At 35.8% G+C, this 25,249-nt stretch overlaps 1 protein-coding gene across 2 annotated transcripts in view; it reads right to left on the bottom strand.

Moving 5' to 3' along the window:
* Positions 1–213: 213 nt before the first annotated feature.
* Positions 214–25,249, bottom strand: part of LOC106867429 (popeye domain-containing protein 3) — a 136,807-nt gene continuing 111,771 nt past the window's right edge. The window contains exons 6-9 of one of the 2 annotated variants that reach the window (XM_014912322.3): positions 24,300–24,452; positions 11,495–11,672; positions 9,205–9,248; positions 214–4,421 (exon numbers count right to left, since the gene is read on the bottom strand). In XM_014912322.3, the coding sequence (XP_014767808.1) occupies positions 4,383–4,421; positions 9,205–9,248; positions 11,495–11,672; positions 24,300–24,452 (414 nt within the window). In that variant the 3' untranslated portion in view covers positions 214–4,382. The remainder of the gene's footprint in view (positions 4,422–9,204; positions 9,249–11,494; positions 11,673–24,299; positions 24,453–25,249) is intronic. The other variant, XM_014912308.3, reaches the window with a different exon arrangement.

A 25,249-nucleotide genomic window follows, 5' to 3' on the forward strand; every position in this document is an offset into this window, starting at 1 on the left:
CATCTGTTTTTAGACATGGCGATTCCAGACATGACTATTCTAGCTATTTCTAACAGGGTTAGTGATCTTCTAGAGGCTGTCTTATTGGTCATCATTTGTGCCTGCAAGTTTTGTTCGAAGCCACAGTTGAGGTGGACTAAGTGGACTCAATTAGGACACAACAGATGCTATCCATCTTTGATAACATGTATCCCAATAAACTAAACTAATATGTTTTCTTTTGTTTTGTTTCAGTCATTAGACTGTAGCCATGCTGGGACACAGCCTTATGAGTGCATCAACCCCAGTACTTATTGCTTTTTTTTTTGTAGAGCCTGATCCTTTTTCTATAGGTCTCTTTTGATGAACTGCTAAGTTATGGGAGCATAAACACACCAACACTGCTTGTTATGTGGTGGGCAGGGGGACAAACACAAACACAAAGACACACACATAGATATATATATGACGGACTTCTTTCAGTTTCCATCTTCCAAATCCATTCACAAGGCTTTGGTTGGCTCGAGGTTATAGTAGTAGACACTTTCCCAAAGTGCCATGCAATGAAACTGAACCCAGAACCATGTTGCTGGGAAACAAACTTCTCACCACACAACCATGCCTCTGTTTATTGATGTTTGTGTTACGTTTGTTTATGTTTGTCTAGCGTGAGTAGGAGAGACAACGTACTTAATATGGTGCTGAGTGGCTGTGTGTGCATGTGTGTGTATGTGTGTGTTTGTGTGTGCATGTGTGTGTGTTGGAATTATAAATATACTTTGAGAGACTGAAGCTTCCTGCTATGGTAAAATGGTGTTTAATGTTATTCAAGTAGTCTGCAGATATGGTAAAGTGCAACATGTGTCAATGTAAAGTGCATTAATCTGTGTTATATGAAGTTTCTTTAGTGTGTCTTCAAAAAGAATGTTGAGGAGGAGTCTTATGTGACTCTTGGTAATTTGTCTTCAGTATGTATGTATGTATGTATGTATGTATGTACGTACGCACGCATACACATATGCACACACACACACACATGCATTTGTCTGTGTGCACGTGTGTGTGTGTGTGTGTGTGTGTGTGTGTGTGTGTGTGCATGTGTATGTATGTGTGTGTTTGTGTGTGTGTGTGTGTGCATGTGCATATGTGTATATTGTTTTGTGTGGCAGAGCAAGCCACACCAGGCCCTTGATTACAAGTGATGTCTCACTCTGTAAGTCTAAATATGTCCCCCTAAGACATCATAATATATGATTAGAAGGATGTTTGGCTATTATTTCTTGTAAGTTTAGCAACCACATAGAAACCTCTTTCTTGGTTTCTTATAGTAGTAATTATCATGTTAAGCAACCAGCTCCTGGTGGAGGAAAATCAGAACTTTTTAAAGTAAGCATTGAAGTAATAGACAAGAAAGTCAATGATCCAAGCACAAAAGAACCATATGATGTGTATAGCTTCCTACTCATTTTTACTTTTCCTGTTTCATTAGTCACTATTCTATATTTTAGGGCAGAGCAGTTATGGTCTTGATGCCCAACATGACAAAGAATAACTTGGGGCAGATTTAAATGAGAAGAAAATGTAAATAAGTGGATTAAAGCAAATGAAATTTAGTTAAAGCTGTCATTTACTCAAAGCTAAAATATAAAAAATGATATTGAAGACTTAACTTTAGTATTTGGAATAAAATACCTTGCAGTATTTCTTCCACTTCTTTATGTTCTGAATTCAAATCCCACTGAGGTCAACTTAGCTTTTCATCTGACCAGGGTTGATGAAATATATAATCAATCAAATGATATGTAATCAACTAAATCCTCCACTTCAAAATTGCTGGCCCAGTGCCTAAATCCTCCTCCTCCTCCTCCTCCTCCTCCTCCTCCACCTTCTCCTCCTTCTCATCATTATCATGATCGTTATTATTCTGCCAAGGTTGACTTTGCCTTTCATCCTTTCAGGGTCAATAGATTAAGTATCAGTGAAACACTGGGGTCGATGTAATTGACTTAACCCCCTCCCCAAAATTTCAGGCCTTGTGCCTCTAGTGGAAAGGATTATTATTATTATTATTATTATTATTATTATTATTATTATTATTCACTTGTGAATAAAGCAGCATAACTGTCATTATTATTGTCAATGTTGTTGTTGCTGTAGTTGTTGTTTGGTATTGGTTCAGCAAAAAAAAAAAAAAAAGAAACATTGTTAACACAAGAACTGGACATAAAGCACAATAAACTGGACACTGTCCACTCTGTAGAAACACATGAAAAATATCTTCCCTTTTAGTTTATTTTATCAACTCCTTGGTAGGATTTGAATTCAGAACATAAAAGACGGGTAGAAATATTGATTTCAAATTTTGGCACAAGGCCAGCAAGTTTAGGAGAGTGGGTAAGTTGATTACATTGACCCCAGTGTTCAACTGGTACTTATTTCAGTGACCCTGAAAGGATTAAAGGCAAAGTTGACTTCAGTGGAATTTGGACTCAGAACACAAGGACAGATGAAATGCCACTAAGCATTTTGCCTGGCATATTAATGGTTCTACCAGCTCATTGCGACCGGAAGAAATATTGCAGAGCATTTTACTTGTCCAGCACTAATAATATTCATCTTAGTGCATCATGTATTCATCCTTTTCAAGAAGCCAGTTTCAGATTTCGCCTAAGTGTTTTCTGGGATGGAAATAGTATTTATTCTGTGTTATTCCATGTTTCAACAAAATGAATAGTAACAACAACAGCAGCATTATTATCAACAACAACAAAAACAAGGTGAATAAAGAAATGAAATACTACAATGCAAAAAAAAAAAAAATTGCTGAACCTTTTTTCTCAACAGTAAAACATTAAATATATCTTTTGATTCTCTCAGAATGAAAGTAGAAGAGTGAAAAAGTGAGTGGACAATTGTGAAAATCAATTTTGTTGTGATATTCCTCCCACAATCACCCCACTTTAGTTAGATTGGGAACAAATTACATTAAGTTGTATAGCTAAAGATGTCAAGTTTAATATACAGGTCTCAGAAAAATATATTTTTTCTTTAAACAAAATCTTAGATTCTTTTCAGTAATTTTGCAAATATTTTTTTCTCACAAACATCTTTTTTTAGCAATAAAACTTGAATATTTTCACATAAATTTTGAAGGGCAAATAGAAATATATTTGTTTTGGACATAGTTTTCTGAACCTTCCATTTCTTGGTCTTATCTTAAAAATCAAAATTATTAAACTTTCAGCCATTGTACACCTCTTCCTTAAACATTTCCATCATATCATCTCACTATAGGACAATATCAGCTCACTATATTAAATCATGAAATGCAATCCCATATTGACCATAATATATTGTTATTTCACTATATTGTATCATGAAAATTATTGCCTCTTTATATTTCTCAGTTAGATATTAAAAACATTGTTTCTCTGTTCTCAAATTAAGTGGTATCTTCTGTCAACATTTTAATATTTCATTGAAGGCCATTATCACTTTGCTATATATATTTTATCAGAAGACAGTGATGTTAATAAATTTTATCAATGAACATAATCACCACTCTACAAATTTGAGCATTGATCATTATAATATTTTTCTTCATTTTGAAACATCATTCCTCCATACATTTTATCATAAGACATTATCATCTTTCTCTATATATTTAATGATTAAATCATATTATTTTTGTATTATTTTAACAGAGCATTATCAATGCCATCATATTTCATTTACAAATAATATGATTCTCTACTTATTGACAGCATTATCATTTTTAACATTTTATCAACAAACACCACAAAACATTATTATCCATTAATCTATCACCTCAACAATATCTAAGTAGAAAATATATAATTAACACATTTTTGTAAACATTGTGTAGCTGTGTGTGTGCATTTACATGTGAAAGTTTGTGAGTCTGTAACCTTGTTGTTTATGTATGTATGTATAAATGTATGTATGTATAAATGTATGTATGTATAAATGTATGTATGTCTTCATGCCTGTATGTATGTATGTCTGCATGCCTGTATGTATGCATGTATATACACTTACAACATACACATGCATTCATACACTCAGATGTATGCACATTTAAATACTTATGGTTTTCTAAAATATGCATGTACACACATGTATACATACATATATGCATAAGCAAACATACAGATGTACATATGTATATACAAACATGCATTATACATACATATATACTTACATACATACATACACATATGCATACATATATACATAGATACATACATACACACGTTTTTGAATACATATGCAGTTTGAGTGAAAGCAACTTTACAACTCAAAACGGACATCACTCGTTCTAGAGGACTTCATGGAACAATGTCCCAAGTTCATATTCTTGCGACAGTTATTAACATGGCCATTTAGCAGCTCCACCTTTTCACCGTTTTCTTGGAACACGTCTGCAACAAGAGATAGAATAATTCATGGCAACACTAATAAAAGAAAACACAGACAAGAATTGTCATCAAACTGAATTTTTCAAATAATGTAGATACACATACACAAATACACACCTATAAAAAAAGGCAATCTATATATCCAACTTAATGTGGATGTATTGTTAGAGTGCCAAACACTGCATTATTTACCCTGACAAGACTCCCTCATATGGACACATGGTGCATAAAAGCACACATATTTACATTACTGGCAGACGAGAATCATGTGCTAAGAATGTTGGAACTGCCAACGCATGTGATTTCAATGTTGCCTGCCTCTTTAGCAGCAGATATCCAATGGCTGCATACAAGCCAAATCTCACTGCCTGTAATATAGATAAAGAAATCTCATTTATTGCTGGCAATGAGATCTGGTTAGTATATAGTTACTGGATGTCTGCTACTGAAAAGATGGGTCATGTCAAAATCATGTGATCTGGCAGTTCTCTCACATGTAGTAGATGATTCTCATTTACCAGCAATATAAATGTGGATGCACCATGCACCTGTATGAGAGGTTGTTTCAAAATAAATAATGCAGTATTTGGTCCTCTAACAGTACATCCACATTAAGTTGGATATAAAGATTGCCTTTTGGTATTCATTCTGCTTCTGCCACTAATAATTATTTTACACACACACACATACACATATACATACATATATGTATATAGTACATTATATATAAAGTAAACTAATTTTATTTTCATATTCATAATTAAATTATTAACTTCCTTTGTTTTGCTTCTTTTCAATCTTTATCTCTCAATTTATTTAATTTTTCAGTCTTTATTTATAAATAAATAAATAAATAGAAAAATTATTTTAGACCACAGAATAATACCATAACCGTTTTACAATTTTTATTTCAATGTAATTCATTTATTTATTAATAATTTCTTAATTGATATTTTCAAAAATATAGAAATGCAGTTGTTTCTAATATAAATATTATGAAGATACAATGTTGCTATTGTGTGTGTGTGTACACGTACACCCAGACACACACACACAAATACACACACACGCACACACACACAAAGGCATTCTCCATGTGACATGAAAGGTTTTGCATTACAAAAATTCCATGTTATGATAAGGTTTTTGTGAGTTCAAAGATTTTGTAACACTGGGAGTGTCTGTACATGTCATCATCATTTAGTGTCTGCTTTCCATGCTGGCATAAGTTGGATGGTTTGACAGAAGCTAATGTGTAGTAAAGTCACATCAAGTCCCAATGTCAGCTTTGGTATAGTTTTTAATGGCTTGATGCCCTTCCTAACACCAACTGTATTACAGAATGTGCTAGGTGCTTTTTGTATAACACTGAATTATATAATCAAGAGGAGGAAGAGGAATCAGGGTGAAGGGGAGGAAGAGGAATCAGAGTGGAGGGGAGGAAGAAAAGTGTAGAGTTTCTATGATATTTTTTTGTTCTCTGGTTGTTTCAGGCTCTGAGAGAAATAGGAATAGGGTGGATGGTGATAAGTGGGAATAAGTTTGTGTTGGGTAGGTATTTAAGGTGTGAGGTGGGTTAATGCATGAGACATTCAGTCATACTGATGTGAGTAACAGAGTATGTTAAGATTCACATGGTTATATATAACTTGCTGTACCCTGGGTCAAATGTTTAACTCTACTTTGTGATGCTGAGACACAGGATCACATAGGCATACATAATCTGCTACACCTTGGGTGAGATGTTTGCCTCTACCTTTTGGTCTTGAGACACAGGAATGGGAGACAAAGAAAAAAAACAAGCAACAAGATCAAGAAAATGTGAAGAAGTTGATAAATACAACTATTATAGCTGATAATAATCATTGTGATCATGCTAACATATAAGCAATAACAGTAATAATAATAATAATAATAATAGAAGTATTAGTAGTAGAATAATTAGTATTAGCAATAGTATTCACAGAAGCAATAACGGTAGTAATAGTAGCAGCAGCAAGGGATACTAGTGTTGAATAATTGTTAGAAACTAGTTCAATCTTAACATTTATGACATCTTAACTTTCAAATGAGATTCTTGTTTCTAGACACTTTCCACTGTCGTACCACTGATTATGACATTAATAATATATGGTTGGTTATAACAATGACATACCCCTGGTTATAAAAATGATGTACCACTGGTTATAGCATTTCATTGATGGAAATGTTATTTGTAAACCAGTAGAATACTGGGTAAAACGACAAGATACCATTAGCTATAACAATGGTATATCAGTAAGTAGTGCATTTGCATACTATCGGATATACTATAGAAAATACCAAACTTTACCTTAGTCAATGTATGATATAACCAGATCATAACTTGGGTATAGAAATTGTATATTATATATCCATATCATATTTTGGTTATATGAGCATTATACTATTGATTATATCAGTAGTGTAATACTCTAGAAATGTTGGAACACGACATGGTATCGCATTAGAATAAAGAAAACATACAAATTTCATAATATTAGCCTACTGCACATCTGATAGCATACCAGTAACATACTAATAATAACTGCATATCACAGAGAGAGAGAGAGAAAATACCATGCATATCATTCAAGTATCATGTTTATGGAATGGTATAGTAGCAAACAACATGCTGACTACAGGAAAGAATTTTTAATGGCAAGTCAATGGTATACTATTGATACATTACTGGCTGGTTACAGACATACCACTGTTATACTATTCTTGTAGAACTACCATATTACTGGTCTTACATAGAAGTACCATTGACATACCATTGATGTACCATTGACATCCTATTGACATACCACTGACACCATTTACATTCATTGACATATTATTGACATGTCATTGACATACCATTGTGATACCATTGAAATAGCATTGACATGCCATTGGCAGATAAGAGAGCAATTCTGTATAAAGATATTTCATGTATGACAACTAGAATTGAAAGAGTTGAAGGTCTGAGGAAGTGAAGAGTCAACCAAGATGAAGGATGCAGTATATGTAATATATATATATATATATATATATATATATATATATATATATATATATGTAGAAGGCTGAAAAAGAACGCACAAGTTGATATGTATAAGCAAAATAAGACAAGATAGAAAATGCTAAAATAATTTTATCATGAAGAACATTTTAGTACCAGTTACAGTCTGTGAATTTTTCAACTTAGATTAAAGCATGAAAAACAATTAAATTGTGGAAAAATTAAATGAAATGTTTTTATTTTAACATTTCCATAGTTTTCAAATGCAAGGGACATTTTCCTTTTTTTTCTGTCTGTCTTTGTCTCTCTCTTTTACTCATGTGAGATCTTGGTAGAGGGTAGCAGGTAGTAGTAGTCCTAATATTTGATATGAGTTCTTGGTTTTGATTGTTTAAGCAGCAGTAGTAGCTGAGAAAGAAGAAGAAGAAAAAGAAGAAGAAGAAGAAGAAGAAGAAGAAGAAGAAGAAGAAGAAGAAGAAGAAGAAGAAGAAGAAGAAGAAGAAGAAGAAGAGGAAGAAGAAGAAGAAGAGAAAGAATAATAAGAAAATTTGGGATTGGTATGACAGTAATAGGATGTTGGTGGAATCCTCTTAAATGGCCAAGTGATCTAAAAGTGACTTGTTGTGGTTGTATTAGTAGTGATTGGAATTGTTCTGAATAAATTCATAGGTAGTAACTGTTTTGAATATATCGTTTTCAATATTTGCATGGGTGTCAAGAGCATTACATAGGCCAAACCAAAAGCAGTCTATGTCAAAGGATGGCTCTACATAGATCTCAGGTCAAAATTCAGGATTACAGAAAAATAGCATTCAGTGAACATATCGACATTTGCACCACTAACAAACAACCCAGCTTCAGAATTTTTCCCCTCTATAAATTCAGGAATGATGCAACCTGTAGTCAGCGCATTAGTTAAAGAGTCATATTTTATCAAAAATATAAACCCCTTTTGAATGCATCCACCACAAATGACACTATTACAAGGGCCTTAGAATAATGCCCAAGCAAATATTAAAAGCAATATATTCAGAACAGTCACTACTCATGAATTTATTCAGAACAATTCCAATCACAACAGGTCACTTTTAGGTCACTTGACCATTTAAGAGGATTCCACCAACATCCTACTACAATCATAACCACCCCTGCATTTTTTATTATTCTTTCTCTTCTTTCCTCCTCCTCCTCCTCCTCCTCCTCCTCCTCTTCATCCTCCTCCTCCTCTTCCTCCTCCTCCTCTTCCTCCTCCTCCTCTTCCTCCTCCTCCTCTTCCCCCTCCTCCCCTCCCCTCCCCCTCCCCTCCTCCTCCCCCTCCTCCTCCTCCTCCTCCTCCCCATATTCTTCTTCTTCAGCTACCACTGCTGCTTAAATAGTCAAAACCAAGAACTCATATCAAATATTAGGACTATTACTACCTGCTCCCTGCTACCAAGGTAAAAGAGACAGACAGGAAAAAGGAAAATGTCCCTTGCATTTGAAAACTATGGAAATATTTTTAAAAAACATTTCATTTAATTTTTCCACAATTTAATTGTTTTTCGTGCCTTACTCTAAGTTGAAAAATTCGCAGACTGTAACTGGTACTAAAATGTTCTTCATGATAAAATTATTTTAACATTTTCTACCTTATCTTATTTTGCTTATATATATATATTAGTTACATAGATAGATAAATAGATAGATAGATAGATAGATAGATAGATAGATAGATAGATAGATAGAATGTTAGCAATAAACTATAGCTGGATTGTTGTTCACCTTCCTGTCTGCCGTTTTGTTGGTAGCTGCCCTGCTTCTTCTCACTGTTGATAGTTCCGAAAAGAGTGGATGGATAAAGATGAGTGTATACATGTACACAATATTTGTGTGTGTGTGTGTGAGTTTATTTTAACAGAAACAAAAGATAATGTCCTCAATACATGTGGTAGAGTATGTCGATTTATTTCTTCAAAGCTGGTGATACGCTCCACCTCTATTCAGAATTTCTTGTTACATACAATCATAAAGGTCCCACTAAGAAACCCTGAGTAGTGACAGAATGAGTTCTCAGTTTCAAACAGTTATGCATACATAAATCATAATAATTTTGACCTCATTATAATATGTACCCATACCATAACTATCACACCACAGCACTCCACACTCCTTCATTGTACCATTCCATTACACCATTGCACTGCACCACACCACTCCACTCCACACCACATAACTCATGACCCAAGAACCAACAACAGATGGATGTTCAACTATCAGAAACAGCAGCCAAACTACCCCATTCCCCCAGCCAATAACCATAGTCATCCCCACACTACACACTGCCACTACACTATTATTACGCACCACTATCAATTACAGCATCTCCCACTATTACTATTACACAACCCAATACTATCAAACATGTAGTGTCTGATTGACATAATGTCCTTTGTTATCAATTAGCAGGCAGTTAAATTACTCTAATTGATGTTTTAAAAACTATCTGTATGTTCTTTTGCCTTTTCTGATATTGAAATTATAAGTGAAATGAAACAGTAACCATCAAGAAAGGAATCTATCTCACTGACTCAACTTGAACTTTAACACACTCTCACCAAAATAAATTAGAGAATTAAATCTGTTTTTCCATATTTCTTGTAGTTTCTCTGCAACACCTTTGTATGGTGTGTGAACACATAATCTAATGGATCTAGTTTACAAACTAAGGTTATATTGACACTGTTCAGTATTTGCAATAATTTAATTACCACTAATTAGCTGTATTAGGATTCTATGTTCCTAATTAGTAATGGCCATTTTCCCATGATAGCATCTTGGCACACAAAACACAAAATGCAAAGAATTTTGTCATCAATCAATAACTTTCATTTTCATTATAGCACAGTATTATTATGGAATATTTGGAAGTCTACAAGTATTATGAGAGGAATGGTAACATTAACATCTTGAAACAGATCAGAATTATGGAGATTTTAGAGTTTACAGTTTATTTGTAATATATTAGTTGTCTTTCAGTTGTGAGATTAATAAAACTGTGCAGATTGACCACTGAGGTTCTTTGATAAAATGGTTATGGTGTTGCCATACAGTCAATTCAAAATGAGAAATGTTATCAGAAATGTATATTCTCATTGACAACACATTAACATAATTATTGGTTTCAAATTTTGGTACAAGGTCAGCAATTTTGGGGAAGGGTTAAATTGATTACATAAACCCAGTGTTGAACTGATACTTATTTTATTGAACCTGAAAGGACAAAAGGTAAAGTCAGCCCTGATGGCATTTGAACTCAGAATACAAAAGACAGAGGAAATGCCATAAAACATTTTGCTTGGCATGCTAATAATTCTGCCAGCTCACTACCTTACACTAACATAATTATTAACAGCATTAACAACATACTAACACCACAGAAACACCACATTGGGATGACATTAATGTGGTTCTAATATGATACTTATGTCATATTAACACCATACTGACCATACAACACAATAACAATGTGATAATACTACACTAATAACATGACACCATACTAACAACATTATAATGATGCAATAACACCATGCTAAATACATATAATTGTAAAAGCAATAATGTCACAACAGCATAACAATACAATAAAACTATAACAATATAAGTCCATAATTACACAACTCTCAACATTAACCAAACACTAACAAAATGCTATCATTAACATAAAACTAACAACATACTATCACAAGGCTAATACTACAAACAAAATAGTAATACAATACTAATGAATTTGTTTGGAAAAATTAATGCGTCATCACCACCATCTTCACTACCACCACATCATCATCATTATCAGATGATGATGATAACTATAATATTTCTACAAATTCTGTCAGAATTTGGGATCTAATTCCCAAATGCTTAATATTTGAGTATGTGTTTATGTATGTGTGTATGTGTGTGTGTGTGTGTGTGCATGCAAGTATGTTTTTGTAATCTTACCTTATTGTAAAATACACAAGAAATACTGAACTAGAATAAAATATCTGACTTTGAGACTGAATCTCCTTACCTATGTCTTCATCATCATTTTCGTTCTGTAGATTTGTAGTTCCAGGGATACCAGAAATGGATTCTTGAACTGGTTGGTTGATTCCAGCAATGGTCTTTCTGATATCTCGACCAGAATGGATTGACGATGAAATACTTGGCAGACGTATGTCCATTCTTGAACCTTGTGGGGTCAGCACCTAATTTGGGAAAAGACACATTTCAAAAGAAATCGTTTGCTAAATGATGGAGATTCTTGCCATAATAACAACTCTTCAATGGCTGCAGTACCTGGTGCTGCAGCCATTGAAGAGTTCTCATCTAATAAACAGAGTTCCCATTGAAGACTTATCTTCATTCATGAACATACTATTTGTTAAGATATACCCATGGTAAGATAATGAGACATGCTAGAAATAGCTGCCAAATCTCCAGTAAATTACACCATATTGTCTTAAGAAATATAAGTACACATTGGCCAATATAGTTATAAATATATATACAAATAGACAGTATGATCACAAATTGAATGACTTTTATTGGACAAGCACAACTGTTTGGTTATGTAAGTCATTTCACAATAATGTGGTTCCAGATTTTATCACACAATATAGCACTTTGGACGAGTATGGATATCTATATATATAAAGCTGAGAATGTGTCTGTCTGTGTGAATTACTAAAACTCAAGAATTACCAAACTGATTTCATTCAAATTTTACACATGCCTTACTTAGGGTCCATGCAGTGTCATGGCACCCTAAAAATTACAACTTCTTGCCTAATGCGAACCTGGAGCAATCTCTTATCTCTTACACTATTTCTTATCTCTTACACTATTGTGTCAAAAGGAAAACAATAGCATCTGTATAGTAATGTGAGATGCTTTCAGATTTAATACTTTCATTATTAATACTGAAACTATTAAAAGTGAAACTTATCTCACTTGCCACACGGATTAAAAATCTGAAGATGTTCAGATAAGTAAATTTGTTTTCCAGCCTAGCACATATCTAAAACCTCTTTTACAGTGCAAATTATAATTGTTTTATTATTTCATTTCATTATCTCTCTATGTAAACACAGTTTTGTCTTCCATGCCGTATGTTTATAGAAAAAAACTTAAGATCCATATGCTCAGTCCAACTCTCCCACTTTCTCCCTTCTCTCATTTATCTAATTTTGTCACAGTTTCGCTGATCAAAAACTGTTGGTTATAGCTCTAGTTAAAAATGCCCAATTCTATCTCATTATTATTATTACTATTCTTTCACACCGGCAGCCTCAGTTTTTGCTGTTTCATGGTGCGCCTGCCCTTCCCACCCCACCAGCTGTACTGGAAGTCTTTATCCTCCTACCTATATCAAATATCTTTCCCCTGAACACCTCCAAAGGCTTAGTGTTCCCCCATCCTTACTTAGGGTTTATCTCCTATGCAATGTAGTGATTATGTAGCAAGCACATAAAATGATGGTGTAGTGTATGAAGGCTATTGTATGTTTATGAGTTCTGCCAAATGCAAGCTTTCTTTTCAGGCTCATGATGCTGCTACCTCCATCCCAGGGTCTTGCCTTCCATACCCTCAGAGTTGGTACACTTAATGTTGGCACATTGAAAGGTAGGTCTGGTGAGATTCTTGGGATGCTCAAATGGAGATGTGTAGATTTGTGCAGCATCCAAGAAGTAAGATGGAAAGGAAGTTCTGCTAGGTTCCTCACAGGCAAAGATTGACGGTATAAGATGGGGTCGGGGGCACGGGTATACTTCTTGCGGAGAAATGGGTTGATAAAATAATCGAGATAGTCAGAGTTTGTCATAGAATACTTAAGATTAGATTAGTGCTGCAACATGGGTTAGTAACCATTATCTCAGCTTATACCTCTCAGCCAGGGCCACCTGATGAATAGAAAGACCAATTTTATGACACCCTCTTGCAGTTTACCTCATTGATGAATAACAGGAACCTTCTCTTTGTGGCTGGCAACTTCAATTGGCATGTTGGACAACATGCAGGAGGCTTCCATGGCATTCATTGGTTTCCGCAATGAGGAGGGAACCAGGCTGCTGGAGTTCTGCGATGCAAATGATCTTCTGGCTTGTAATACTAACTTAAGGAAACCTGCCAGTCACCTATTCACCTACCGGTCTGGTGGATATACTAGTCAAATTGACTACTTCTTCACCAGGAAATGGGAAAGATGGCTACTTATAAATGCCAAAACCTTCCCAAGTGAAGAATGAACCCTACAACATAGATTAGCAGTTAGCAACTTCAGGATCAGGGTTAAATGGATGCCCAGAAGATGACCAGCATGGAAAACAAGGCTCTGGAAGTTTAAGGATCCTGTGAATGGACAGAGATTTAAAGATATATTACTCAAAGCTTTTGACAAAATAGAGGAGGATATAGTATCACATAATGTGGAAGGCAACTGAAGGTTCCTACGGGACAACCTGTTGAGAGCTACTGACCAGATCTGTAGATGGTGCAAAGTCCCCTCTCAACCCAAGGTAACGTGGTGGTGGAACAATGTAGTTGACAGGGCCATTAGGAAAAAGAAACAAGCATGGAAGGACTGGAAGTGTGGTGGTAGCAAGGAATTGTATCAGATTGCTAGAAGGGAAGCTAGGTGACAGGTTTACTTAGCCAGAGGAGATGCAGATAAAAAAAAATTTACCAATGTTCTGCATCGTGAGGATCAAAGACTTGAAGTGTTTCATGTTGTAAGATGGTACATGAGAGAGAATCATGATGTCATAGGAGAGAAATGTGTCCACATGGATGATGGCTGCAAAGGGAGAGACTTTGAGACACCACTATGGAAGGTTGCTAAATGAAAAGAATGAATGGAAGAAAGAGAGTCTGTCGAATATCAACCCAACAGAGGGACCGGCTATCTGAATTAACTGTAGATAAAGCAATTAAGGGTACAAGGAGAGGGAAAGTCCCCCAGCCCATTAGAAATCACCAAAGAGATGCTTCAATCAGGTGATACATGAATGAGTCATATGCAATGACTGGTGTAGCAGCACCATAGTCAAATGCTACAAAGGTAAAGGTGATGCATTAGATATGAATAATTACAGAGGTATCAAACTGTTGGATCAGGTGATGAAAGTCAAGGAGAGGGTCATAGCCCAACTAATTAAGGAGAGAGTCAGTTTCGATGAGATGCAGTTTGGGTTTGTGTCAGAGAGAAGCACCAATGATGCTATATTTCTGGTAAGAAAGCTTCAGGAGAAATACCTAGCCAAAGATAAACCTCTGTACATGGCTTTCGTTGACATGGAGAAAGCCTTTGACAGGGTTCCCTCGATCCCTTATCTGGTGGTCAATGAGGAAACTAAGGACAGATGAGTAGTTAGTGAGAGCTGTACAAGCTATGTACAGGGATGCTGTCAGCAAGGTGAGGGTTAGCAATGAGTATAGTGAAGAATTCTGGGTTGGGGTAGGGAGTCCACCAAGGGTCAGTCCTCAGCCGCCTCCTATTTATCATAGTCCTTCAGGCGATAACAGAGGAATTTAAGACAGGATACCCCTGGAAGCTCTGCTATGCTGATGACCTTGCTCTAATAGATGAGTTACTATCAGAATCAAGGAGAAGTTTCAGGTGTGGAAGCAAGGTCTAGAGTCGAAGGGCCTTAGAGTCAATCTAGCAAAACCCAGAGTCTTAATAAGTAGGAAGGCCAACAAATCACAAATCCCTTCAGGTAGATGGCCTTGCTCGATCTGTAGAAAAGGTATTGGTAGAAACTCCATAAGATGTACCTGGTGTAAGCTATGAACATATAAGAGGTGCAGCAATATCAAAGGAAGGTTAACTGAGAAGATACTTTGTGCGTGTGGCAAATGCTCAAGGGAAATAAACACTGAAAATGTGCAGAAAACAGCTTCCGTCACTTGCCAGGGAAAAAACTAGAAGTAATTGATAGCTTACATTACCTAAATGACCAAGTCAGTAGCAGGAGAGGATGCTCTGGGAGTGTAGCTGCTAGAATAAGAATATCTAGGGCAAAGTTCAGAGAGCTCCTACCTCTGCTGGTGACAAAGGGCCTCTCACTCAGAGTAAAAGGTAGACTGTATGATGCATGTGTACGAACAGCCATGCTACATGACAGTGAAGAGGACATGCATAAGCTTGCAAGGAATGAAGCCAGTATGCTCTGCTGGATGTGTAATGTCAGTGTGTATACATGATAGAGTGTAAGCGCCCTGAGAGAAAAGTTGGACCTAAGAAGCATCAGATGTGGTGTGCAAGAGAGACGACTGCACTGGTATGGTCATGTGTTGAGTATGGATGAGGATGGTTGCGTGAAAAAGTGTCACACCCTAGCAGTAGAGGGAACCTGTGGAAGAGGTAGACCCAGGAAGACCTAGGATGAGGTGGTGAAACACGACCTTTGAACTTTGGGCCTCACAGAGGTGATGACAAGTGACCAAGACATTTGGGGATATATTGTGCTTGAGAAAACCCAGCAAGCCAAGTGAGACCGTGACCGTAGAAGCATAACCAGCCCATTTAAGAGTACCCGTCAATCATTAGGCAATAAACTATGTTTGCGAAAACCTGTTGTGTCAAGTGAAGTCATTGTCGTGACCAATGACAGTACTGCCTGACTGGTACCCATTGCCAGTGGTACGTAAGAAGCACCATTCGAGTGTGGTCAATGCCAGTGCAACCAGATTGGTCCCATGCTGGTGGCACATAAAAAGCACCATTCATGCATGGTCATTGCCAGTGTCACCTGACTGACTCCCGTACCAGTGGCATGTAAAAAGCACCATTCAAGCGTGATTGATTCCAGTGCTGGCTGATTGGTCCCGTGCCAGTGGCACGTAAAAAGCACCATTCGAGTGTGGTCATTGCCAGTGTTGTCTGAATGGCTCCAATGCCGGGTGCATGTAAAAAGCATCATTCAAACGTGGTTGATGCCAGTACCACCTGACTGGCCCTTGTGCTGGTGGAACGTAAAAAGCACCCACTACACTCTTGGAGTGGTTGGCATTAGGAAGGGCACCCAGCTGTAGTAAGTTTGCTAGATCAGACTGGAGCCTGGTGCAGCCTTCTGGCTTACCAGCCCTCAGTCAAACCATCCAAGCCATGCCAGCATGGAAGGCATACATTAAACAACGACAACGATGATGTATATATATGTATATATATGTATAAATATATATATATATATATGTGTGTGTGTGTGTGTGTGTGTGTGTGTGTGTGTGTCTGTGTGTGTATATATATATGTATATATATATATATATATGTATGTATATATGTATGTATGTATGTATAGAGTGTTAGGTGTGATGTACAGGAATTGAATATTCTTTTGTACTCTAGGCACAAGGCCCGAAATTTTTTGGGAGGGGGCCAGTTGATAAGACCAACCCTAGTACGCTACTGGTACTTAATTATCGACCCCGAAAGGATGAAAGGCAAAGTTGACCTTGGCAGAATTTGAACTCAGAACGTAAGGACAGATGAAATACCGCTAAGCATTTCGCCCTCTGTGCTAACGTTTCTGCCAGCTCACTGCCTTCTACAGAAATTGAACATTGAGAAAAATGTCATCAGAATTTTGGAAAAAATCCTGTTATTTCTTTATTATTATTAGTGGTTTCTTTTGAGTGAGGTTCCATGATAATGGATGGATGGATGGATAGATGGATGAATGGAGAAAGGGTATCCTCCTCCCTATTCTCCCTTTATTTATTTATTTATTTAGTCATTTACCATTGTATTGGAATTGGGGTTAGGGATGGTGACCTCTTCAAAAAAAAAAACAGGTGTTGTATGGTCATCACTGAAAGTTTTTTTACTTTCTTTCTCTCTTCCCCTTTCCTTCTTATTTCTTTTTTTTTTGTGGTGGGGAGAGAGAAAGAAAGCAAAAAAACATCCAGCCATGACCATAATGCACCTTTTTTTTTTTTTGGAGAGGTCACCATCCTTAAATCCATTCCCATTCCAAAGGAACTAAATAAATGAATGGTGAATGGGGAGGGGGATACCCCTTCTCTCTCTTCCCTTCAACCCAACTATCTATCTATCTATCTATCTATCTATCTAGTGAGAATTTACAAAAAAACAAAAAACGAAGATGGGTGTCTAAGCAACAAACAGATGTATGAGTTTAATACTTGGAAAGTGAGAAAGTCTTTTACATTTCGAGCCTACACTCTTTGACAGAAAGGAACACAGAAATAAACAAGGAGAGAAATTAAAAAAGGTTTAGTGGCTAGCGATCTATCATGGCGATCTATCTATCTATCTATCTGTCTGTCTGTCTGTGTGTCTGTCTGTGTGTCTGTCTGTCTGTCTATCAACCTATCTAACTACCTATATTTCTATCTATCCATCTCCATTGTCATGGAATTTCACACAAAAACAACAAAACCAATGTTCTCTTCTAAACAAAACCCTGCCAAAAACATTAGTTTTATATAAATGGACAAGCTGTTTGTACATTCACAAAATTTCATTAGACAAATTCGAGAAATAAACGAAACCGCTAATAATAATGAAGAAATAAAAAGATTTTTTTCTAAAATTCTGATGATATTTTTTCTCAATATATATATATATATATGTATATATTTGTGTGTGTGTATGTGTGTGTGTGTGTGTGTCTTTCTGTCTGTCTATCTGTCTGTCTGTGTCTGTGCTTGTACTCCCACCATCGCTGTTGCTGTGTTTACATCCCTGTAAATTAACCATTTGGCAAAACACACTGATAGAATAAGTACTAGGCTTACAAAGAATAAATCCTGGGCTCTTTTTCTTTGATTAAAGGTCATGCACCAGCATGGCCACAGTCACATGACCAAAACATGTAAAACAATAAGAACCTATGCCATTTTAATCCCAAGCAATGCCAGGTATCTCTGCTAGTATTCATTTTTCATTTTCATTTTATCTAGTTTCAGCTCATGAGCTGTGGCCATGCTGGGGCACCGCCATTTATATATATACATATAAATATGTGACACTTATTCGGTAGCCATGATAAAACTCTGAGTTTCAGATGCCGGGGCAGAAACCCATGCTGCCATCTCTTCAGTTATCTGGCCATTGAAAATTCCTATGAAAATGACCGTTTCTCAAACTTGTCAAATAAAATTTTGTGAATGCACAAACAGCTTGTTCATTCCTTTTCATAGGAATTTTCAATGGCCAAATAACTGAAGAGATGGTGGCATGGGTTTCTGCCCTGGCATCCGAAACTCAGAGTTTTATCATGGCTACCGAATAATTGTCACATGTTTTTACAGATAGATTCCTCTATTTACATAATATCGAGGTCTCTTTCTTTCATTGTTGTCTTTTCTATCAATATATATATATATATATATATATATATATATATATATATATATATATAAGGGATTACTCCAAACATTTACCAAGTATGCTCACAGTTAGGTATTCAAAATAGGTTATTCAACAGTTAAAATACTATAATAATTCTCATAAGAATTTAGAGTTATATTCTGTTGGATAATTCTGAATATATTACCTTAACCATATAGGTTTCCTGGAGTATATAATATCAATAATAAAAATAAGGATTATTATGAAGTAGCATAACATTACCTTTAATTCTTTTATATATACAGCTTTACATCGACCTACACATGTTTCAACTTCATTGATTAGTAACCGTTGCAGTTGCAACCCTACTTTAATACCAGTGCAGTTTCTTCAGGGTCTTTACTTTAATATCCTTTGATTTAACTATTTAAAGTTTTTCATTTATCTACTCTGTGTTGTATGATGTAGAGTTGTTCATTAATTTAGACACAAATTATTTTCATTCAAGTTTTCATTGGATAATCACTTATAGTCCATTATTTCAAAATATTCTGTTGTTTAAATGTTTAGTACTCATTTATACTGAGAAAATGTGAATTTTCTCATATGCAAGTTACATCTTAGGATAATGAATACTTTTACAATGGTGTGACTGATAAACCATTTGAGTTCATTGAGAGATAAAAATTAAAGATTCCAAACAAGTCTTAGTAAATTAATCTGGTCTGTTCAAGACGGAAACAAAGCTTATACTATCAACTGGGAATTAATTTGTACTGCAAAACCATACAGACCTGGAACTAAAAAATGTGACAAATGTTAAGAAGAATTTTACCAAATTTTTACATCTAAGGGTAATATAATAAATTCTAGATAGGAACAAGCATTGAGATGATTGCACATGAGGAAATTCACATTCGCTCAGTATAAGTGAGTAATAAACATTTAAACAACAGAATATTTTGAAATAATGGACTATAAGTGATTATATAAACAAAACTTGAATTGAAGATAGTGCGCATCTAAATTAATGCACAACTAGGTGCAGGAGTGGCTGTGTGGTAAGTAGCTTGCTTACCAACCACATGGTTTCGGGTTCAGTCCCACTGCATGGTACCTTGGGCAAGTGTCTTCTACTATAGCCTCGGGCTGACCAAAGCCTTGTGAGTGGATTTGGAAGACGGAAACTAAAAGAAGCCCATCGTATATATGTGTGTGTGTGTGTGTCCAACATCGCTTGACAACCGATGCTGGTGTTTTTACATCCCCGTAACTTAGCGGTTTGGCAAAGTAGACTGATAGAATAAGTATTAGGCTTACAAAAAATAAGTCCCAGGGTCAATTTGCTTGACTAAAGGTGGTGCTCCAGCATGGCTGCATTCAAAATGACTGATACAAGTAAAAGAGTAACTCTACATCATACAATGCAGAGTAGATAAACGAAAAGCTTTAAACAGTTAGATCAAAGGATATTAAAGTAAAGACCCCGAAGTAACTGCACTGGTATTATAGAAGGGTCAAAGTTACAATGATTACTAATCATTTAATATGTGTGTTTCAGGTTTGCATGATATATAATAAGAAATACATCCATTACTTAAATCTTCCACAGTTAAAGCATTTCAACTAATACAATTTAATACCAGTACAAACCTGATCTTGACTCCATTTATGTAGATAGTATAACAATGACTTGAGGTAATTTGTTATATTTGACTATAGTAAAAAATTCTGGGACCATTCACTGCTTCTGAGTGTCAACATGAAATATATATAGTATTGACCACACATACTAGATGTATGTGTTTTGTTTGTTTGCCAGTTCACTGTGATATAGTAGTTGGGGGATAACTCTCTTGTAATGCTGGGTGTTAAAACACCTGAACATCATAGCTATCATATACCTGAATCAAACTGGGAATGATTCAAATAGCCAGTTTATAACTATATATAAACAGTGTAAGAACTATTTGCAGATATGCCATGGTGTTGCTCACTTAGGATTAAATTCAATAACAAATTAAAGACAGCGCTAGTGTTGTAAACATTATTGACTGCACATACTCAATGTACATGTTTTGTTTGTTCATTGGTGCATCACTATGGCATATCAGCAAACAGTTCTTGCATTATTTATTTATTGTCATAGACTAGCAATTCAATTCGTTCCTCATTCAATTCAGGTATGTGATGTTGATAAGCCACAAAAATGGTGAAATATTGGTATCCATCACTTCTGAATTCAATCAAAGGCAAGCTGTCTTGCCTGTTTATGGCTTTCAGATGCTTTAACATCAGTGTTATGAGGGATTCGTCCCACCAAGTGGTATATCACGGAAGTGAGATCAGCTGTTGGCCAAGGCAAGTCACATGATGTTGTTAGAAGTGAGATCAGCATTTCAGTGACATCCGATATATTAGAAAGAATTTCTTGGACTGCATGACTGGACAGGAAGCTTGTGGCTTTTTGGTGTCTGGTGGACTTTTGTGTGGGGACATGGAAGCTGACAAAAGTAAGACCAGTGAGTGCATGTGCGTGTGTCTGTTTGTGTGTGTATGTGTCTTTGTGTGTGTGTGTGTGTGTGTACCTGATGTATGAGTGCATGGATGTAGGTGTGTTATTGATTGTATGAATGTGTCTATGTGTATGTTTGTGTACATATGGTATATATGTGTGTGGATACGTGTGCATTAGTGCTTGCCCTATAAGCATGTATGCATTTTTGTTTGGTGTGTGTACATGTATATGCATGCTTTTGGTATTTATGTGTGTGAGCGTGACCAATGTATGCTAAAGTAGTTGCAACAGCATTGCTGGGGGAAGGGAAGTAGGTGTTGGACTGGGGTCTGGTGGTATGGGAGGAGAAGTATATGTATATAGACAGGCAGACAGACAGACAGTCAGACACACACACACACACACACACACACACATGTACTCTTGCTGATTTTGGTTCACTCAGCTTCCAGGTCTCCACAAAATCTCACCAGACATTGAGAAACCACAAGCTTCTTGTCCAGTCATGTAGTTGCTGATATGCCATGTGACCTGCCTTGACCAATAGCAGCACATTTTCCAGTAGCTATCTTGGTCTTCCTGTGTTTCTTCATTCAGTAGTCTGAGCCTGAACTCACAGGGATTTTGCTAGAAGTCTGTGAAACTTTAAATCACATTTTCTTTTGCTTGTTCACACACACATGCTACAATGTCATACACACACACTTCATGCACAAACACACACATGCATGCAAGATCACATGCACACACACACACACACTCACACTTGCTACTCACACATGGCATATATATTCACATTAGCTGCTACACACATGCATTTGCATACACTCACACACACACACATCCTCTAGCCTGACACACACATACATTACACAACCTCAGACACTCCCACACATATACACATGTCCACACACATGCATAAATACATGGAGCACACATCGCAACACACAGTGCATGTACTTGTTTATTCACACACATCCACATGCTGACATGCACACAAGCTTGCCACACACATATACACATGCACCTGCCTATACACACATTATCTTCACATACACATGCACCCTTGAACACACGCTCTTTAGTCATGTTCTGTTGTCTTCTTGTCCACCAACCACTTTCCACCAATCACTTCCTTCTTTGCAGTTAATCTAACATGTGAAACTGTTAAGCCAGATATATTTTTTCGTTTTCTCTCTCTCCATGTTTCCTCTCTCCTCATTTCTTTCTGTAGAAGAGTGTAAGCATGAAATGTCAAAGACTCTTCTATTTTTCCTGAGCTTCAAACTAATACACCTTGTTTGATTTTTCCTCACCTGTCCCTGTCTTTTGTTTTTTGATTTTTGCACATTTCAAAATCTGTGTGTGTGTGTGTGTACGTGCGCATGTGTGTTTGCATGCATGCATGTGTGCATGTTATGATCTGATACATTAGATTTTTATCTCTCTACCCTGAAGATGGAGGCCAGATCTATTCAATGTTTATTTGCTTCCATTACTGGTTGCATATTCTAGTGAACTACATCCGCCAACATTATGAAGTAACTCCAAGGCTCCAGAAATAGCTGCCAGGCTTGTAACACCATACCTTCTCCTCTTTAATTTTCTATGTCTTTGTACTCTGTTTAAGTTTGCTCTGTTATTATATAAATATCTATATATTTATACTTGAATATTCATCCTCTGAAAATGTTTAGTCTTTGCTTTCTCTCTACTTACATGTATACATGTATGTCTATTTTGTATATCTAACCCAAGCAGTTTTATTTGTTTATTTCCATCATTGTTTTTCTCTATGTATGTATGTATGTATGTATGTATGTATGTATGTATGTATGTATGTATGTATATATATGTATATATAAACATGTATGTGTGTGTGTCCATGTCTATATATATAGTCAATATGGGGGTATAACAGGAGTGGTATAACCAATTTGTCTTGTCTATGTTGAAAAAATTGGACAATGAAAGTAGTAGAAATATAATACGTCAGTAATATTGATTGAAAATAATTGGGGGAAGGGTCAAATGGCTTTGTGGATTGGTCAGTGTGTATATCTGCTACCAGTTGTCTCTAGAGTATTTAATTCTCTTGTAAACTTAATTCGGTAGACTCAATTTCACAGACAATGTTACCTGTGATAGACTTGTGAACTATCCAAGAAGAATAATGTCTTTAATCTATTTAATTTGATTAAATCATGAGCAAAAAGTTATAACTGTACTTTCTTGTGACTGATGGAGGCATTAATGAGTATAGATGCAGAATTTAAGTTAATGTCTTGGTGGGCTACAACTGAAGTGGTTTAGACTGACTGAAAACAATTAGACTAGTGGTTTTCAAGATTTAGTTGTTAAAATTTATCTGCAATAAATTGCTTATACTTCTACAATACGCTAAAATATTTATAAAGTTTTCTCATGCAATTCCAAATAATATTCAATTATAAAATCATAATGAGATTTTTTAAAATTTCAAATGGCTAGGGAGAGGGTGTCCAGTGGAGTAAAATAGGAATCAAAGGGGTTCACAGGCAAAAAATGATTGAGAACCACTGAATTAGAGTCAGCACGTGATGAAATGTCACTTGGCAAGGATCAAAAATGGTTATTTCAGAAGAGTTCTTATTCAAGTTATTATGATAAAATTAATAATTGAGATCAAATCCATAACTGGAGTTGATTGTGTCTCTGGAACAAAAAATTACTTTGGTTAACCTCAGAAGTTAGGAATAAATGCCAGATTTTTCTGAGAAACTAAATTATGACACACCAGTATTCCTATTCAGGAGGAGGTTTTTCCTCATCCTTTTGATGGAAACTGGAGTGAACTAATTCAATGTATTTCTAAAATATATTAAAAGATTAACATTTTATGACATTTTAAAATTCTAGCTAGTATCTCAATGGAAATTGATTAATAATGAAGTCAGGTATATATTTTTGGAGTGAAATAATTACTAATCATTTTAATGATAGCATTTCTGCAACACTCACCTTTTCATTTAGGGCATATAATTTATTTGTGATGTCACGGCCAAATATGAGACAAAGAACAGTAGCCAGGTATGGTTCCTTGATCATTAAATATTCTAAACTGTGTCGTGACCAGAAAATATAACGACATGTGGTATCAGCAACTATAGACACCTGAAACAGAGAGAAGACAAAGAGAAATTATAATATAGTAACATATGTTGAAAGACAGACAGACAGATATACACACACACACATATGCATACATATGAGAAATGAATGCATGGAAGGGTATATGAAAAAGTATTCAATACATAAAACAGAACAAAGTAATTTATTAAAACAAAAAAATTAGAATCATTTCTTCTTTTGGTTCTTCAGATGGTTATAGGAATTATAAGTGTGATTCTCATAAAAGCATGTGAAATCAGTCCATTGGTTTTAGTTGGATTAACAGAATAATGATGGAAGTGATAGAGAGAGAGAGAGAGAGAGAGAGAGAGAGAGAGAGAGAGAGAGAGAGCGATAGAGAGAGAGAGATAAAGAGAGAGAGAGAGAGATAGAGAGAGATAGAGAGAGAGAGAGAGAGAGAGAGAGAGAGAAGGTGTTTACTGAGTGCTTCAAATTCTTGCTTGAAAACCCAAACAGATAAATATATAGCTGTATGCATATATCCTCCTTCTCCTCATCATCGTCATTGTTTCTTGTCCACTTTTTATATTAACATAAGTTACATGGAGTATCAAAATTGGAATCAGTACATATCTGGAAGTAACGCTCACTTAGATGGCCTGGAAGACTACCTCTTAATGATGTGTTTCAATTTTTGGCATGGTTTCTTCTATGACTGAATGCCCCACTGAACATCAACTTTACTGTGTACTAGGTGCATTTTTCACGATACCATGAGAAGTACTCATTACTTTGACAAGACTAAAGAGTCTTCTTGACTCTATGTCTCAATTTGCTTG

The sequence above is a fragment of the Octopus bimaculoides genome, chromosome 19 (assembly GCF_046866305.1).
Source record: "Octopus bimaculoides isolate indiv1 chromosome 19, ASM4686630v1, whole genome shotgun sequence".
Classification (NCBI taxonomy): domain Eukaryota; kingdom Metazoa; phylum Mollusca; class Cephalopoda; order Octopoda; family Octopodidae; genus Octopus; species Octopus bimaculoides.